Raw genomic sequence first — 20749 nt, 5'->3', positions numbered from 1 at the left:
ATAGGGCTAACCTCTTTGACGATTTAGCCGTCGAGCACACATGAGAAGTTGGAAGTTATTCGCTGGGTATAGCTGTGACTTGTCCAACCTCCATTGATGGTATACCCAAATGATAACTTTCAAACTTTTACGTGTAAGACATCCAATCCGTCCAAGAGGTGGCAAAGAGGTTGCCCAATCACATCAATCATCTAGTGCAAAAATCAGCCATATCCAGTCATCGAGTGGACCATACTTGTGCTGTTTATAAATAACTATATTGTTTTCCGTCCCGTTACCACTAGTTAATCCTCATGGTTGGGAGAGAGAAATCCAGCGTATCCTGTGAGTTGTGTCGGAGTCATTGGAAATGGCGTAGACCAATGAGAATTCCTGTGCCTTCACCAGAGACGATCCGCGCTCTTTTAGGGTCTGTTTGGGCGGTGGGATTAGAAGGGATTAGGTGGGATGGGATTCATCTGGTCCGGTGCCAATTCCACTCCATGTTTGGGGAGTGTGGAAAAGCTTGGAATTACATTAAATAGAATTGCGTTGGGTCCCGTGCCAATTTCACTCAATGTTAGCAAGTTGTTGTAGGTCCCACCATGATGTGTGGGTTATATCCACACCGTCCACCCATTTATCTAGATTATTTTAGAGCACAAGCCAAAAAATCAGGTAAATCTAATGCTCAAGTGGACCCCACCATAGAAAGCAACGGGGATTGAATACTTACCGTTGAAAACTTCTTTAGGGCCACATAAGTTTTGAATCTACCTCATTTTTAGGCCCATGCCATAAAATGAGCTTACAAAACAAATGAACAGTTTAGATATAACACGTGTGTTATTCTCAATAATTTCAAATGATGGTGGGTATATCCACTCAATGTACCACCGTATTATTAACAAAGCAGGGCATTAATCATATCCTATGGCAACAGGGACAATCCCTGCCATGGGTAACAATTATGTTTTTTGAATCCCATCCCACTTAATCCCTTCTAATCCCACCGCCCAAACAGACCCTTAACGGTGGACATTCAATCTCCATTGTGTGGTCCACTTGAACCTTTGATATGGATCAATTTTTTAATTCTGCTCTAAGATGATCTGGATAAATGGGCGGACGGCGTGGATAAAACCCATACATTACGGTGGGCCTGCCTGGACGTATTAGAGTCCAAGAGGAGGCAGGACGCAATCCGCTTCCCATAGTTGGGCGTCGCCTGAGGGGCATACGATTTTGTTCTGAGAGAGCTGCTACCCGTTGCATTTGATATCCCGCGCTCGCTGCATGGACCGCAAAAACCTCATTCTTGATAGAGAGGGTGAGAGAGGTAGATAGAGAAGGCCCGTCGTGTCCTCCCTCCGGTAAAAATCTCATTATTATGGCGGCGATGGCTGCTTCGCTTCCGTTTGCTCTTGTTTCCCAGCAACACACTCCCTTATTCAGACCCGCCTCCCCGATTCCCTTTGTTACTAAGTTTACCAATAAACGGTCCGGATTCCTTTCCAGTCAAAGCAAAAGCGGCATCAGGATTACGGCCTCTGTAAACCCCGGCTCTGCTGGTGAGTGAGTCTTTTCTTCCTTTGATTTTCTTATTAATAATCACAGACATTCATCTGTAGTGCGCTGCTGTGGGCTCATAAGCATGTGAGTCAATGGCAGGAGCTATGCCCCTGGAATAATCACAGACATTCAATGTTTGTACGGGGATCATTATCTTCTTCCCCCAATCATACACACTTATCCGCTTAAAAAAAAAAAAAACCTCCAATGTCTTTGGTGGAATCAGGAAAACCCCATCAAGAAGGAACAACTGTTGAGTCTTACAGTGATGTCCAGAACTACATTTCTCAACAGAATTTATAACATTAACCCCCTACCTCTGCGTTCTTTCATCTCCATTGCTGCCAACATTCTATCAGCAAAAGGGGCTGGTCTAGGATTTATTGGTGCACCCATTCCTGTTGGTGCAAGTTTTCTATCATGCCAATGCACCAATGCTTGGCTACTTGCAGGCAAGCCAAGAAAATAGCACTCGGGAGAGTATTGGGCTTGCACATCTGCACATCATGACAGATGTCTCCTTTAGTCCGTTGATGAGACAGTTGGCCAAGGAGTCAGCAAGAACTGTAGTTTTGTTGGTTAATTTTTCGAGTTCAATACTCACAAATTGTGGACATCTGATGTAGCTTGGTGACTGTCCTGGTGAATCCTCAAATTGACTTGTGCTGAAGCACGTGTGGTGCGGTGCCTCGATAAATTTCGCCCAAGACAGGGTTCCATTAATTTTCTTTAGCCATTGATGCCATTGTATAATTTCATGTTCAAGTAAATAGAGGAAAGATGGACGTTTTGAGATTTGGCAATTAATGGAAAGAGAAGAATTGTTCCACCAGGTGACACACAGCTTGTAGGATCCTCTCCGTTGAGTTGAGGAAACTTGGTTCACGGAGAAGGTGCATGGAAGGAGTGATCGCTATTGATTCGAGGGAATGAAGTTCCCGAAGCAAGACTTGAATGTTCATTGGCAGGCTACGAAATCAAGACTCCCTCTCTTACTTCTGGGAGATGATCACTCACATGGTTTAGGATTCATCTTATGTGACTTTTGGGAGTTGTTTTGCAATTCTCTTCCATGGGGAAATAACATAGTTGAAGAGACTAGACACCGGTACCAGTAAAACTATCAATAACCATTGCATGGAAAAGTTGATCCTTAAGAAAACTTTTGAGTTACAGAATAACTCTGGTTGAGAGGCATGTGGACACTAAGCCAGAACACCATAAGCTCCACCTAATTCTGGTGCATTTTGCTAGTATCTTCTTCAAGGCAAAGGAGTTATCTCCACCATGGTCACATGGTCATAGGATACCTTTAACTTTCGAAGGCCAACCTCCAATTGTTTGACCCTACCATTATCCACGTCTTCAAAAGAATGAAATTGGGAAAGTTGTGAAGAGTATGTTGGATGTGAGGGTTATTTGTCAGAGTCAGTTCCCCTACTCATGTTGATGCCTTGGTGTGTAAGTAGGATGGGATAGCGCATGTGTGTTGACTATCGTTCTCCAAACTAACTGTTAAGAACAGATTTCCCATCCTAATCATTAAAGAGCTACTTTATGAATTAAATGGCTCATGGCTTGATTTAAGATTTGGATATCATTAGATTCGAGTATGTCATGCTAACATTCCCCAAACAACTTTTTGAACACATGAGGTGCATTATGAGTTCCTTGTAATTTCATTTGGACTCACAAATGCACCTTTGACATCCATAAATGACGAATGAGGTATCTCAACTATTTTTATGTAAGTTTTTCCTTGTATTTTTATGTTCTTATTTACAATTCTTAGTTGCGGCTGCGTTGTATTTTTTTGCTGCCTTCTTCTGGTGGTAACGGTTTAATAAAATTTTGTGTTATCTCTATAAAAAAATAATAATAATAAATAAATACAATAAGAAAGTGGAGTTGCACCAAACTCATGTGGCAGTAACTTTGAAGCACCATTATCAACACTTCATTAGGTGCTCCAAATTCTTCTTTGAATAATGTTATCATGCATGGGCAATATTATTTATTTATTTATTTTTATTTTTTTGTAATTGAAGATTTTTCTTTGGTTTTTCTGAGTGGGGCTAATAGCGGTGATTATCATTTTTCTTGGATTACTGAGCTACATTGGCTCAGGAAATTCATGCAAATTGTACCATAGGTATTATGAATTGAAGGCATCCGTATAAGCTGATAGAATATGCCTAGAAAATTGTATTTTGTATTGATATTTGCGTCCTACATAAAGGTGCAACCAATCCTTTGTGTTTCTTACTATTAACAAGATTTCTATAGTTCTAATTTTAAGTATTTAATACTTGTTAGAGCCCTCCACAAAACATTTCCTACTCCTCTGGATTGCTAATAGTTTGTTTGAAAATAATGTGTCGATGAACTGAATCTGCAGAAGAAACAAAAAGAAGGGCCAGTTCTCAATCATGTGATGACATCAAGGACGGTGATAGTACTACTCATAATCTCACGTCTGTTGGTAATCCGAATGCAATCACTCCAGGGCTTGGGAATGATAAGTACTCTTCTGGTAGAACTGTTGCATTATGTGTGAGTCCTTGTAGATAATAATTTTCTAGCGATAGCATGCAAAGAGCATAAGACGATTTTCTATATTGATTCTTTTTCCGTTTCTGATTGAAGCTGAGCATTGTTCTCCAAAGTATTAACCTTCATTTTACAGGTTTGTGCTGCCGTGGCCTTTGGTGTCATTCTAGGTATGAAGGATGGAGTTGGCAAGGCTTCTGAGTTTTTTGCAGGGTATGATGGAGCTAAGATATACACAATATGTTTCTCATATCTCATATACAATATTTTCACAAGTCCTCATGAATAGAGAAAGGCTGGGTTTATTATTATACTGTACAAAACATAGTTGCTTATGCATTATTATATCATTTCATTACTTAAAAAGTTGCATGTTGTAGTTTTTGGAGAGAGAGAGAAGGGGGGGTGGACGCCCCCCCTATCCTCTATATTATTCAATAAAAAGTATACGACAAAAATATCCTTAAGTAACAAAAGAAAAATCCCCACTAAGTCCTAAACCAGTATAACAACTGATTAACATTCCCCCTCAAGCTGTATCACATCCATTAACATTCCCCCTCAAGCTGGAGCGTAGATGTTGTTGATGCCAAGCTTGGAGTATATGTGTGTAGATTGACTGTGACTAAGGCCTTGGTGAGCACATTAGCAAGTTGATCCTGAGACTGAACATATGGTGTGGAGATTTCAACACTAGAGACCTCTCTTATGCAATGACAGTCATCTTCAATATGTTTAGTTGTCTCATGATTGACTAGATTGCTTGCAACATGGGGTGCTGACTGCTGCTTGATTATCATAAAATAATTCCTGCAATAACTTCTTGATCCACATCAACTCACAAGTACTACAAGCAATTGCTCTATATTATGCTTCAACACTTGATCGGGCTACAACACTGCTTTTGACTCTTTTGTGCGACTAGATTTTCCCCTACAAATGTAGTTAACCACCTATATGTTAAAGAACCTACCCAATCTGCATCAGACTACCCAATGATTTGAAGATTATTGTTTCGTATGTACAAAATTCCTTGACCTGATGCTCCTTTAAGAAACCACAAAATTCGAACAACTATATCATGTGGATGCTATCAGAGAGCTCATAAATCGGCTCACCAGACTCACAACATAAGATATATCTGGCTGAGTGGTAGTTAAATAAATGAGTTTCCCAAACAATCTTCTATACCTCCCTAAGTCTTCAAATACATCTTCTTGATCATCAACAAGTTTGTGATTCGAATCCATTGGTGTATCAACTGGCTTAGTACCAAAAAAGGCATTTATAACATCCAATTGTAAAAGGGACCAGCCATGATTAATGACCACGTAAAGGATAACGGTAATAGAGTTCAACTTGTTAGTAGTAAAAAAGGTTTTAGTATAGTCAACACCAAGGGTCTGAGTATATTCCTTAGCTATGAAGTGAGTATTCAACCGTTCAATTGTACCATTAGGGTGAAACTTAATGGTATACACTCGCAACCAACAACACGTTTACCGATAATAGACTAGTGAGCTTACAAGTGTTATTTTGATAAAGGGCAACCATTTCCTCTTCCATTGCCCATTTTCACTCCGTATGTTACCAATTATTTGTGGTATGACTTAGGAATAGAATGAGAGGACAATGATAGGGCAAATCTATGAAAATTGGGAGATAAGTATTGAAAGGAGACATATTTGGAGATGGCGTAATCGATACATTCATGCTTACCTTTCCTTAAGGCAATAAGAACGTTGAACCTATTTGGAGAAGTCACGGGATCAATCAGCTCGAAAGAAGATATAGTGGATGGCATGTCATGAGTGGGCGCACTATCTTTCCGTTTCGTCTTGAGTAGACTTTGTGTTGAGGCAGAGTGGGAATGGTGGAGTTAGTGGAGGGAGGAGATTAGATTATGTTTTCTTCAACCGCAATAAGTACAAGGACAATTTCCACATTAAGAGATTTATTGTCTTTTGAAAAGTAGGGAGTGGAAGAATCTAACATCTGCAGATACAATTTTCTTCAAAGTGAAGGATTGTAACAATGATTACGTCTTTGTGTTGGGGAGTAAAAGGGGAAAAATAACATTGGCTCTAGGATCTAATTTATCATGGCCCGACTCCAATTGATAAACAACGCATACACATCCTAAGACTCTAGGAGGCACAAATTTTTTTTATTTTTTTATTTTTATTTTTAAAACAAAGGAGTATCTAGGAGTAAAAATTCTTAAGGTGATTTACCCATTAACACAGTTGAAGGCATTTGATTATACACACACACACACACACACACACACACACACACACACACACATTGTGAGTACTGAATCACTCCAAAAACTTTTGAAAATATTTATCTAAATTAATAACGCATGAGTCACCTCAAGTAGGTGACGATTTTTTCGTTTTGCAACACTGTTTTGTTCCGGGGTATAGGCACACGATTTTTGGTGCAATATAACCGTTTTAGAAGAATATAGACTAAAGGATTGGAACATATATTCCTTAGTATTATTTGGACGAAAAACATGCACTTTTGATTTAAATTGGTTTTACACTTCCATGTGAAAAGCCGTAAAATAGAGAATAATTTAGATCCATCTTTCATTAAATAGATCCAAGTCATTTGCGAAAAATCGTTAATAAATGTGACAAAATACGTATATCTTGACCTACTGAGAATTTTAAGCGGTCCCAAACATTTGAATAGACTAAAGAAATAGGAATTAAACTACACTTTTCCACACGTGACGGAAAAGTAACACAATGATGTTTATTCAACTCACACGTTTCACAGTATAGAACTGACACAAACAACAAGGAAGGAATAACGCCTTTAAGGATTTTCATGGATGGAAGGTCGAGATTGTAGTACTGCTGATAGGGAGATGTTTTTCTAAGTTACTTTGCTAGCTACTTAACGGTTAAGATAGTATAACCCATCATGTTTATGTCCTACGCCAATATTCTTCTGTCTTTAGATCGTAGAAAACACAATGTAAACGATAAAAAGTCATCGAGTAGTTAAGAGTTTGGTGAACTTATTAACACACAAAAGGCTTAAAGAAAATTTAGGGACATAAAGAGCATATGACAATAAAAGGGAAGTACTTGCATGAGCAGTGCCCATTTCACCATCTGCCGAAGTGACATATGAACCCATTAAAAATGTATTAATAGACAAAAATGTACTGGACTCAGCTGTCATTTGTCAAATGCTCCAAAGTCAAATGTCCCATGGAGCAAGGAACTTGGATCCTAGACTGGCCATATCTGAGGTCAGGAAATAGCCGTATGAGCAGAACTAGCAGGAACAAACTAATTCTGCAGATTTTTTTAGCAACTTGGAATATTCCGCTTGAGTAAGGGTGACCATCTCTCTAGGTATACATGGCTATTCCTTTGTAGAAGTAGAACTAACTTGATGAGACCCAATATGCTCTCCAATGTGAGATGCTTAATTAGCCCATGTTGGCTTTCAATGAAGGTCCAACGATTTTCAACCGAATGATTCGTAAGACCACAATCGGTGCACTTCTTAGGTCAACAACTTCTATCATGACCTCCTCCCACTTCACCACGATTGCCTTAATTACCTACGCCACCGCGAACACTTCCTTTACATCTAGTAAAAGATGCAAGAGCAAAGCAATCATTGGCCACAGTTGTAGAACCCAAGGATACATATTGGAGGTGTGCATATACTTTGTTCATAGATGACACATCCTTGCCACCAAAAATCTATGTACGAACCGGCTCATACTCGAGTTTTAAGCTAGATAAAAACTTAGCCACCTGAAACTTCTCACGTTGCTAATATTGCTTTTTCAAATCAATAGCGAGGGGTTGATACACTTTCAGTTCCTCCCACATTCCTTTAAGTTTTGAAAAATATTCACCTAGGATTTAACTCCTTATTGAAATCTGAATGTCTCTTCAAACAGCTGGTACGCACGAGAGATGTTTTTGTCAGAAGAACACATCTCTCTTAATGCATTGTACACTTCCTTGCCAGTATCCAAAAATATTACATTCGCACCGATGGACGTCTCCATATTATTTTACGACCATGTTATAATTTTAGCATTCTCCTGGATCCATTGATTATACATACTAGCACTCTCATTAGGCTTCTCAGTGGTCAAATATTTTAATTTGGCCTTGGTAGTTAAAAATACTTGGACCACTGAAGATAATTCGTTCCATTTAATTTAATAAAGGCTATTTGGACCCTTAAAAATATCAGATGAATTTATGAATCTGGTTCTTGAATAACTTTTCACTTCCATCCGAGACAAGGGACTAGAATATATTCCTCAAGTTTATAGAAAAATAGGCTAACCTTTCGCAACATAATTAATACCCAGCTTGTATGCTTCACATGTTATGTACATCAAACTTTAAGAGAATAACCAGCTCACACGCCCACATGTTCCAACCAAGCATGAGGGTCAATGATCATGAACATGGCATCTGATGAACGTAATCAGCCGACATGTCCATACATCCACACACGAGAGGTGATGATCACGAACTCTTCATTCCCTTTTTACGAAAGGCTTGACACAACAAAAAGAAAAGAATCCCTAGGAGACCAAGAAGAAAAGAAGGAAAAAATAATTATAGGATAGAAGGGAGAAAGATGGATTAGGTAAAAAATAAGGATGCTTTGATACCATGTAGTTTTTATAGAGAGAGAGAGAGAGAATTAAGGTTGGACATCCCCTCTCTCCTTTTATATTGGGATAAAAACTAGGTGGGCTCAATGTTTCCATATCATTATTGCGTAATGTATCACAACCTTGGGATACAAATACATTTTGGCTATCGCACGGGATATATTGGTTGTATTGCATAATTTATCACTGCTATTGGGAAACATGGGGAAATATTGGGAAATTGGTCAAATTTTTCAATGAAACTTTAGGGATTGTTAAAAAAAACATGATGTAGGACGGATGCATGAATTAATTAACATCTGAGATCAAGTAGCAAAATTAAGACAATTAACAAAAAAAAAAGAAAAAAAAGAAGCATTGCTATAATCACCACGAATCCCATGAAAATCAAGTGAACATCATGCATGATCCTAGCCTAAGTTACCAACATCGTCACGTAAAATCATTAAATAAAAAGAAACTAGGATCTAATGGATGTAGGGACATCCAATTAGCATAAAGTATAGTCTATTCTAAAATAGAAAACCTAATACAACCTATGGTAAAAATTAGGATTTGGGTAAATTGGAAAAGTAGGAAAATTATGGATTTTAGGTTTAGGGTTAAGGTTTTGGGAATGGAAGAAAGGCGTTTTGATATAAGGATGATGGAAAGCCAAACGGGGCAATGTGTGGTCGTACAACCAACTCGAAGGATTCACACGTGTGGCCGTACGGACACACGTGTGGCGTGGGATGGATGTGTTAGGTCGGTTAGGGCTTGGGATTGTTGAAAGGTAAAGGAAAGATGAATTTATGAAAGGATGAAGGCTTAAGATGGGAGATTCGAAGAAGTCGAAGAAAATACCTTGATGGAGGGGAAGAGAGAAGATGGTGTGGGGATAGATGGAGACCTCGCACATCTGTTGATGAAGATTAACCTCACATCAATCTTCATTCCAAATCGCATGAAGATGGAAGAAGAAAGCAAGATCTTTTTCTCTCTCTTTTTTTAAAACAAAAATCACAAAATCCAATGAGGGAGGGGTTCACATGCCCACCCTCTTTTATAGCTTCAAGAAAGTTCGAAAATTACAATAAACACCAAGTTTTGTGAATTTTGATGAAAATAGCCTTAATCTAATTAAACTCAACTAAAAACACTCATAATGGTGTCTAAACATAACATAAACAAAACTAAATTCTATAAGCTGATAAAATCTAAGAAAAACTATTGTGGACGCTCCACGATTAATGGCCCGATCGTCACGTCTATTCAATCCAATGATTTGGATCACTCTATAAAGCAACCCATGTGTATCTTCCCAATATGGTGTCTTCCAAATGCTCGCACATGCACATGAGGTCTTCAACATGATCACGGATACTAGCCTACCCAAAGGGAAATCGGTGCGGCCCGCCTCCTCTAATTCGTACGCAAGGGTGTACGTGACATGATGTCCTCACCAAAACACCAATACACACTTAAAAAATAAAAAATAAAAAATCACAAAAAACAAGTGCGGATAGTAGGTTTCCTTTGTATACGGTTCTAAACTATGTGTTGTCTGACTAAACTAATGCAATCATATCCAAAGTCAATTTATAAAATTTTTAAATGTAAGAAGATAAAAACATAAGTATTACATTCAAAAGCAAAAGAAGAGGTAGAAAACTAGAAATATACTTGTGAATTTATAATTATTCTTTTTAAAGAATATTTTTTAACATTTTTTAATCATTTTAATTAAAAATTATTTTTTCTAAAAAATCCCAAATTGCCAAGAATGTGTAAATCAGGTTATATATATGTTTGATTTTGAGTTTGGACACCTAAGAGTGTAATTGATTTGGGAAAAATTGGTGAAATTTTGATTTGTCTCAAATTTTCTGCAACTCGGCCCATCTCTTACAAATATTCAAATCAAAGCTCCAAATGTATAATTTTTCATGCAAAACATGAAGAATCATGAATTTTATACCATTTGACACTATTTGCAACACGCACGCACGCACACACGCATCAAAACTAAAAAATACACACCTATTAGAATCTGACCCCAAGAATCTTTCTATCACAATTCCGGATAAATTTCAAAGATTTTCTTCTAACAAACTAGAGTCGACTGGTTGAAATTACCTTACAAAGGTACCATGAAGTCCATCGCCCCCCTAAAAAAAGGTTTTTTGTGATTTTTTAGACAAAACAACACTAGTTTCGTTTTATCCAATATTGCGTTTGAAATCGATATATCGCACAATACATTAAGAATGTGTAAAGGGGGAGTGTAGATATATCATACGATATTGCGATACCCACGATATATTGTGACATTGTGCAATATATTGCACAACACCATGAAAAAATGGATATTAAAGCTGGGTTTTGTATCCACCCAACTGAGATAACAGATATATCATGAGATATATCTGTGATATCACAAGAAACTGAAAACACTGGGTGGGCCATCTCCCCTCTCTCCTTTTATATTGGGATACAAAACTAGTGGGCCATACAGTGGTACAGTCCACATTCACATCTGTTAACACGTGTCAAGCACACCTTTTTAACATGCCAATTCAGATAAATGCAAATACTATTTTGTTGCTGTTGGGCTATGATAAATTACTTTTATGTTTTAGAAGTTTACATGTTTTGTAATCTGTAAGTATTTTTTACATGAACTAAATGTGCAAAAATGATCTAAACAAACAGAAGTAGAACAACAGTAAAGAGATCTGAAAATTTGGATAAATAAAGCAGGAAAAGTCATCTGCATTTGCAGATACGGTATGAAAGAAAAAGCAGATGACAAGAGATCTTACAAGCCGATAAGCAGAACGACTGCAACAAAATCTCAAGTCTTGAACACCAGGAGAATTGTCGATGAAAGAAATCACAGAAAGAGGATGGCCCATTTGATGTGTCAGTAATAAATCAATCTCATACGGGTGGTTAGTCTAATTCTTTAACTAAAATATCCGTTAAGAAGTTACTGTGAATAGATAAATTAAGTATTTTAAGATGGTGTTGCAAGTGACACTGGATAGTATGAATTGCATGTTCCCTTGAATTCATTCGAAGTCATCTTTTCTACTGCATGTTATGTCTCTAATCCCTTCTTGACAAATTACCTAGCCACAATTATGCATAGGGGCAGAACATCATTTCCCTTGTGTGGCTCTTTGGTCTTCTGAAGGGTTGTAGTCTGGTCATTTTTTCACAAGAGGCCTGCCATAGTTGTTCTTGAAACAGAACCTTGCCTAACATAAGTAAGATCCGATATTTCTCAGACTACCAGTGGGTGTTTGCCAATTTTGTAGGCTATTAGTCTGGAATGTTGTCTAAGTGCTATGACCCGTAATTCTCCACAACAATTTCAAGGAAACCAAATGATAAAATGTTTGTCTACTTTGAAAGATTATTAAAGTGCAGTGGTTCTTACAATTTGAGATTGTGTCTTTTCCTAAGAAGTTTCTTCTTGCATTTTTTTAAAACGAGCTTTGTGGTCTTTCTAATTCTAAAATTTGCAATCAAATGTATAAGATAGTCAAATGTCAGGGATATTCTTCAAATCAGAATAAAATTTGAAGAAGCATCGTTCATCTCTTATAAATTTTCTGTCTGTGTATATTTATCTGTTTTCAGAAAGTTTTACCACTTTTCTGTTTCAGTTGAAATCATGTAGCATAAGTTGTCTCTCATTCAGAACAGAGTTTTTCCAAGTTTGATCATTGCTGTTGAAAATTTTCTTTTGACTTCAGCTTGTTGCTTGTCCTATTCCCATGTATTTATTGTTTGTTTGTGTTGAATAAGTTTGATCATTGCTGTTTCTTTTGATTTATTGTTTGTGTTTGCTTCAAGGGTCCCTGAATATCAGTATGAAGAGGAACATTCTGCTTAATTTTCAGGTATTTATTGGAACAAAGTTTATCAGTGGACAATCTTTTCGTCTTTGTTTTGATCTTCAGGTACTTCAAAGTACCAATTATATATCAGGTACTATTGTGGCATTTCCTCAATATTTTCTTGTGGATGAAGTTGAGTGGTTTGTAATGTTTGCACCCTTGAGGCTGCAAACTGCTTTGCATCAAACTATATCATTATTTTCTCATTAACATACTCATTGTATGAATCTTATTGGTGTTGGAATTTTGATTATATTGAATTCTAGAGCCGGGTGCTTTCATATGGTATTGCTGGTGCAATAATCTTCCGTGCATCAATGATACTGCTTGGAACTGCCACCCTTCAGGTTGCTGATTTCTAATTTGATGTGTAATCCTTTACATTTTCAATCATTGTGGCCCTGATCTTTATATGTTTCTTGTTATTGGATCCTCTGGTAAAATGCTGCTGCTTTGTTGTTTTTAGAGGTTTGAGGTGGTGAACTTACTTCTGGCCTCAGTGCTTCTCTTCTCATCATACAAGGTACCCATTATTTTTCCCAGCTTAGAGTTTTCTCTTATTAGAAAACATGTTGCCCTTTTATTGTTGAACATGTTCAATGTTATCATTCAATTGACTTTAATATCAGAGGTTGGAAAACTAATATCATAGTACAATTATCTAAAGTACTGCCAGAGAGAACATGTACTGCTCTCTACTGATCTGTATTAACATACAAATATAATGATAACTGTAGGGGCAAAAAGGTCCCCAAGGCCCAACTAAGAACCCTGCCTCTTAACTCTTTTGGAAACTGCCTCTCTTGACTTGGACTTGATATGGAAAGTTCTGTAGTTGCATTCCTTCCAACACGAGCAGAGGCCTGCAAGCAGATGCAGACACCAAAGGTTCCAGATTGGGCATCACCTGACGTCAGCATCTATGCCTTATCCCAACTAATTGGGGTTGACTACACAAATCCTGTTCTGCAATTCCACTCTATCAAGGACCATGAAGTCAGTTAGAATGTAGTTCATTATGTCTTTTTTTACTACCTCAACCTGCCCTTTGGGCTTTCCCCTTTAGCTTTTAGAGCCTTCAACTTGCACCACGAACTCACTCCTAAGCAGCACAATTCTTGGTCTTCATTGCACTTGAACAAACCATCTAAGTCTGCCCCTCATCTTTTTACCTATCAATGCCACTCCTAAGTTACCTCGAATGCGGTCATTTCTAGTTCTATCCTACCTCGTCTTGGCACTCATCCATCTCAACATCCTCATTTCAGCTACACATCCTGTGAACATGCTGTTCCTTAGCTACCTAACATTGTCCCATAAAGCATATCTAGTCTTATAGTCTACAAAATTTCCCCCTCAGTTTAATTGGTACACAAAGATTACACAAAACTCTAGAGGCACATCTGTGTTTCTTCCACCCAGCTTGAAATTGGGAGTGGAGAGGTTTAAAAGGATGTTGCCGGAGAACTAAAGCTGGGTGGAAGAAATGGAGATGTGCCGCTGGAGTTTTAGGCGATCGTCATGTACTACTAAAACTGAAAGGGAAATTTTACAGGACAGCTATAAGACCAGTCATGCTTCGTGGGATAGAATGTTGGGAAGTAGAGGAAAAACATGTCCATAGGATGAGCGTAGCTTAAATGAGGATATTGAGGTGGATGAGTGGCAAGACGAGAAATGATAGAACTATAAATGGAATGCATTTGAGGGAACTTAGGAGTAGTACGAATAGGTAATGAGATAAGGGATGACAGACTTTAGATGGTTTGGTCAGGTGCATGGCAACCAAGAACTGCACCAGTCAGGAGTTGGTACAAGTTGAAGGCTTTAAAAGGGCAAGGTGAAGGCCTAGAAGGTTGTGGATAGAGGTGGTGAGAAAGGGCTTGATAACTTATTCCTAACTGAAGGTATGGCCCTTGATAGAGTGGAATGGCAGAACAAGATTCTCGTAGCCAGCCCCAAGTAATTTGGATAAGTCTTAGATGATGATGAAGAAGATGATTCTAATGCATCCCTTCATAAATCTAGCTTTGTGTTTACACCCTCCTTTGTCTTGTTAATCAAAACTATGTCATATGCAAACAACATACACCATGGGATCTCTTCTTGCAAATGCTACGTTAACTTGTCCATAACCATTGTAAAGATTGGGCATCATCTAATCAATCCTAAATAGGGTGAAGACATTTCCCCACATGGTTCTAGAAAACTTGCAATGTAAGAATAAATGATCCACCGCCTCCTCCTTTTGCCATGCATAGGATGCACAAATTTTTTATGGCCATGTTCCTTTTCCTTAGGTCCCTCTAAAAAATCCAAATTAAAAGCAATAACCCACATTTAAATTTTATAAATCATCAGTGCCATTGAAGTGAGAGGGTTTTAATAGGCAAATGAGAAATTTAGAAGGGCATTGCCATTTTTAGTGAAGCTATGAATCTTTTTTCTTTTGGCAAGTAAGAAAGGAAACTCTCTTATTACCAACCAAGGGCAGAAGTCAATACAAAGAAAGAGGAGGAAGAACCTCAATAGAAAATAAAAGAAAAGAAGAAGAGGAGGAGGAGGAGGAAGGAAACACACCCACACCTTGGGCCAGGGGAAGAAAACCCACACCCCAGTTCAAGGAAAGCCCACACCCCGAGACAGGAACAAAATTCGTGCACACCCTGGGCTAGGGTGAGAAAACCTATGGGAAAATAGGGGAATTGGCTAAAGACAAAAATTGTGCATGATGGCCGCTATAAGAGATACGGGTATGCTTCTCCATGGCCTTCTTGTGTGAAGAGGCAATCAAAGAGATAGAAGCTTGAGCTCTAGGTAGGAGACTGCTTGCAACTCTTGCATTCAAACACAACTTCGCAGGGGAATCCAAAGGAGCCAAAATGATCTTATTCAAATCCAGGCTGGCCACCTCAACTTGAACACCTGAATATTAACTTCAATAAGCCTCATTAAACCAAGAGAAATGGAAGACAAAAAAGAACTTGCAATATCCTTCCCTCCAGCTTCTGAAATGATACCCCAGCATGCTTTGAGAAAGGAGGCTAAAAACAAAGAATCTCAATCCTAGAATTAGATAGGGAAGCAACACAAAGGAAATAGCTTCTAGAAGAAAAGGAGTAGGTAGAAACTGCATCCCTTACCTAATAGGAGGGATAATAGGGAAATATCCTAATGGGCTGCAATGGTAGTGGGAAAATCATTACCAATCCTCAAAAATAAGATGTGCCTCCTAAAATAATGTTGGATGATGCATGGTCATGTATTGAAGAGGATATTCAAGCAATAGGAAAGTGAATGACAATGGAAATGATTGTCCAGAGGTGCTCAAATGGAAAAATAGAAAACTCTAAGCAATGTGTGTCTTAATAAAAATAGAACATCAGCATGGGGTATATTAATGGATCACGTGTGTCTGGAATAGGTGAACTTAACATATGATTCATTTTCACAAGCATCTTTCCCTTCATAATAACTGCAGTTTAATGGTCCAAAGTGAAAACAGAAATTCTGAGGGGAAAAGAAAGTTGGCAGTGTACAATTAGTCGTAGTTAATCAGTTCTCTATTTGAAATAGACCTAGATGGGACTCTGTTTCTTAATAACTGTATTGTAGTTTGTTTCCTTATTAGAAGCTCCTATGATTTTGACCATAATTAATTTTCTTCATGTTCTAAAGTCATAGATCCATGTTTGCTGCAGCTATCATTGATTCATTCTTCTTAACCTCACAATATATTTTATTAGGTTTCTGCAGCTTATCACTCGATATATTTTTTGTGTTTTGCATAAAAAAGCAAATGCTGGCTTTACGTGGGTGGAAAAAGTTGTAGTGAAAGAAAGTTAAAGCATTGATCCTGAATTAGTGATCCCTTTCATATTTTAATTTTAACAGATGTTTGCTGGAGAAGAAGAAGAGACTGACCTGTCGAACAACTTCATTGTGAAAACATGCCAGAAATTTATTCCTGTCACTTGTACCTTCCTATTTCTTGCTCTTTTGTCGTTTCTTAGTTCTTACTATTTCCATTGACTTTTTGGTTAGAATACTTGCACGCTTCTGTAGCTGCAACATATTTTGCTTCCGTTGTATTGATAGATACTATCTTCTGTAATTGAGAGACCCAACTGACTGCAGCACTAACAGAGTAAAGACATACCCTATAGTGCTTCTTCTGCTATCCATATCTCCTACCAAATCTAAATCTACGTAGCCTTATAGCTTGATTTCTGATCCTCCATAACACAGCCCTACATCCACAGTACCTACCAGGTATCTAAGGATCCACTTCACAGCTTCCCAATGTTTCTTCTTGGGGTTGTTCATGAACATGCTAACAACTCTCACTACTGGAGCAAGATCTGGCCTCGTGCTCATCATAGTATACATGAGACTCCCAATAGCTGACGCGTATGGGACTTTAGCCATGTAGTCACGTTCCTCCTGCATCTTCGCACCTTGCTCCTTAGAAAGCTTGAAGTGGTTAGCTAATGAAGTGCTAACCGGCTTAGCACCTCCCATACTGAATCGATCAAGTACCTTGGTTTTTTACTCTGCCTGTGACAAAACTAGTTTCTTGTTTTCCCTGTCATACTTTATCCTCATGCCTAGAATTTATTTTGCAGCTCCTAAATCCTTCATGGCAAATTCTCTAGACAGTTGTCTTTTGAGATCTGAGATGTCTTTCATGCTTGATCCGGCCACAAGTATATCATCAACATACAGAAGAAGGATGATGTACAACGTATCAAACTTCTTCAAATAGCAACAGTGGTCTGCATGACATCTCCTAAAACTGTTTCCCTACATGAAACTGTCGAACTTTTTGTACCACTGCCTCGGGGCTTGCTTCAGGCCATATAGACTCTTCTTCAGTCTACACACCTTGTTCTCCTTTCCTGGTGCCACGTATCCTGTCGGTTGATGCATGTATATCTTTTCTTCAAGGTCTCCATGAAGAAAGGCTGTCTTAATATCTAGCTGCTCTAGATGTAAGTCCTATGTAGCCACTATACTTAAGATTATGCGAATCATAGACATTTTCACCATTGGTGAAAATATTTCAGTGAAGTTGATACTTGCCTTTTGTTGGAACCCTTTCACAACCAATCTGACCTTGTACCGTTTCGAACCATCATGCTCCCCCTTTAGTCTGTAAACCCACTTGTTATGAAGAGCTTTCTTACCCTTTGGTAGAGTGACTAGCTCCCACGTGCGATTGGACTCAAGAGAGTCCATCTTATCATCCATGGCCTGCTCCCACTTAACCTATGTATCTAACTGTAATGCCTCTTCAAAACACTCTGGTTCACCACTATCTGTCAGCAGTAGATAATGTAAGGAGGGTGAATATCGGACCTTGGGTCTCCTCTCCCAAGTAGATCTCCTCACAGTCGATGTCTGCGGTTCTGCCTCATTATGCTCCTGTGCATGCTCATCCTGTGGCACTATAACACCCGTATCCGGTAACTCTTCCAACTCTATGAATTCTTACTCATCGGCCTTATTTTGCTGCACACTATCCTTACGCATCACTTTTTCATTGAAGACTACGTCTTTGCTTCTGATGATTTTTCTGTTCTCTATATCCCAAAAACGGTAGCTAAAATCATGCTGTCCGTAGCATATAAACGTGTACTTCCTGGACTTCGCATCTAGCTTGTTTATATGCTCTGCATCAATGTGAACATATGAAGTGCAACTGAACACTTTGAAATGTGCACACTTTTGATAGGAATTTTTGGACGATATTGTTTGTTATGCATGAATTGTAGTTTCTATTATGTACATATATAGTTTTAATGAGTTGAGATTATGCATTACTACCTAGTCAGTCAGGGACACAGATTGGGTACCATCCCTAGCAGGATCTAGCTGGACATGGACGGTCCTGATAGGGGCTCTGTAGGGCCCATCGTGATGTATGTGTTTTATCCACGCCATCCATCCATTTTGACAAATCGTTTTAGGGCAAGATCCCAAAAAGGAGGCAGATCGAAGGCTCAAGTGGACCACACCACAGGAAGCAGTGGGGATTGAATGCCTACCATTGATAACTTCTTGGGGGCCACAAAAGTCATTGCTTTCTGTCGTGTGGTCCACTTGAACCTTCAATCTGCCTCCTTTTTGGGACTTTGCCCTAAAATGATTTGTCAAAATGGACGGATGGCGTGGATAAAACACATACATCACAGTGGGCCCCACAGAGTCCCTGTCAGGACCATCTGTCTACAGCTAGGTCCTGGTGGGGTAGTACCCAATCCACTCCCGTCAGTCAGTACTAAAAGGTTCACTTGAATAATCCAAGACTTTCTTGTACTATGGTTGTGTTGCTATACCAATCCTTTCTTTATATTTTATATTGTATGTATGTATGTGGTGATTTACCATATCATTGGTGAGCTTTTTGGTTAAAGATATCTCTCATTTAACATTACTTACTACCTGCCTGAAGTGTCGATTAGCATTTCGAGAATCTTGTTTGTTTTTTTCCCTTTTCTATTTGGTTGCTGCTCATATGAGAGAAGTGATTGTAGTTTGACTGGGCTGGTCATCACCTTTATTATGTTTGGTTTTGTAAGGATCGAAACACAATAGATGTAGTTGTTGAAATACATGGACCATTCAGGTCCTATACAATTACATGTTTGAGATAATGATTTATATAATGTAGCAATTAATCAGTTTATTTTTGTTGTCGGCATGCATGTTTACTTCTCCTTTGTTAATTACTCTTTATATAGAAAAACGGTTCTCTAAGTTATATTATAATTGATTGTGGGTTTTGAGCTGCAAAATACTCATAAAATGATAGAGAAGTATCAGGGTGATCTGGCCTCTCATTATGTTGGGGGCTGTAGCGAATATGATCTGGTCTGAAACTTAAGACTTGTCTACTCATTTGGTGGGCATGTTTAATTAAAATGGATGGTTGGATAAATCATGACTAGCGGTCTGCATTCACTGTTCACTTGGAGTTACAATCATGCTTTGGGGGACTCAGACATCTGAGATGCATTTTACTTATGGAGAGGTCAAATGGCTAGTTGATGCCTACTAAAAAGAGAGTAATGTATCTGGTCAAATGGCTAGTTGATGCCTACTAAAAAGAGAGTAACCCCCCCCCAACCCACCCCCAAAAAAAAAAGAAGAAGTCCACATGGGTAAGGGTTGTTAAACTTCCTAACTAATGTGAAATTGGCATCCTTTGATCAACTAATTGCTGAGAGGGAGGGAGGCAGCCTCTGTGATCTACTAATCCTTTTTATTATAATTGGGCTGAGAAAATGAGCACACTGCCCTTGCTAACCTAAAAACAAAGGAAACCAAGGTTAAACGGAAAAAAATAAAACTGTCCCTCCCCCTTCTCAAGTTGTTGTGTAGATGTTAAGCATGCCTAACATAGGTGATGCAGGACGCATGCATGTGGCTAAATAATCAAGTGAGATTAATCAATGACTTAATCTAAATAATTTAAATTTACAAACTATGCTAAAGCTTCATACATATCGAGAATCGAGCACTTGACTATGAGAATTCCAGGCCATGTGTAATAACTACGCATTGCATGACCATTAAAACACTAACTAATAGGATCTTATGTATGTAGAAACATCCAATTAGCACAGAAACTAATTTAATTTCAAAGGGAAGCTAATACTAATTAGGGTTTGCTCAATTAGGGTTTAGGTTAACCTAGGGTTCATGGGATTTAGGGGAAAACTGAAATTAGGGCTTAAGTTGCTTGATTAGTTAAAGGATTTGGGATTTTCAAGTCCTAATTGATGGGAATTGTAGAATTCGAGGGTTGGGTGTTTGGAAATTAGAGCCAATTAGGGTAAATAGAAATCTAGGGTTTAGATGGTTTGGGGAATTTGGGATTTAGGATAGGGTTAAGGTATGGGGTTCAAGGGTTTTTTATGGGCAAGCAAAGAGGAATCAAGGGAGATGTAGGACTGGCCATACGGCTAGCTATGATGGCTCACACGTGTGGCCGTACGGTCAGACATGTGGACTGTTTTGGCTAGCGTTTGGTGATTTCATAGATTTGGGTTAATGTGGATGATGAAAAGAAGAAGGAAGTGATTCG

General features: G+C 38.4%; 1 protein-coding gene across 3 annotated transcripts in view; it reads left to right on the top strand.

The window, feature by feature from the left end:
• Positions 1 to 1182: 1182 nt before the first annotated feature.
• The window catches only part of LOC131251847 (thylakoid membrane protein TERC, chloroplastic), a 60560-nt gene continuing 40993 nt past the window's right edge, over positions 1183 to 20749 (top strand). For 2 of the 3 annotated variants that reach the window (XM_058252842.1, XM_058252840.1), the window contains exons 1-7: positions 1184 to 1550; positions 3950 to 4104; positions 4238 to 4314; positions 12664 to 12751; positions 12927 to 13007; positions 13127 to 13183; positions 16555 to 16636. In XM_058252842.1, coding sequence (XP_058108825.1) covers positions 1370 to 1550; positions 3950 to 4104; positions 4238 to 4314; positions 12664 to 12751; positions 12927 to 13007; positions 13127 to 13183; positions 16555 to 16636 — 721 coding nt within the window. In that variant the 5' untranslated portion in view covers positions 1184 to 1369. Of the gene's footprint in view, positions 1551 to 3949; positions 4105 to 4237; positions 4315 to 12663; positions 12752 to 12926; positions 13008 to 13126; positions 13184 to 16554; positions 16637 to 20749 lie in introns of all 3 variants that reach the window. The other variant, XM_058252841.1, reaches the window with a different exon arrangement.

Source organism: Magnolia sinica, chromosome 7 (assembly GCF_029962835.1).
Source record: "Magnolia sinica isolate HGM2019 chromosome 7, MsV1, whole genome shotgun sequence".
Taxonomy (NCBI): Eukaryota; Viridiplantae; Streptophyta; class Magnoliopsida; order Magnoliales; family Magnoliaceae; genus Magnolia; species Magnolia sinica.
Note: the sequence above shows the minus strand (reverse complement) of the source record. Positions and strands in the feature narration are given on the sequence as shown.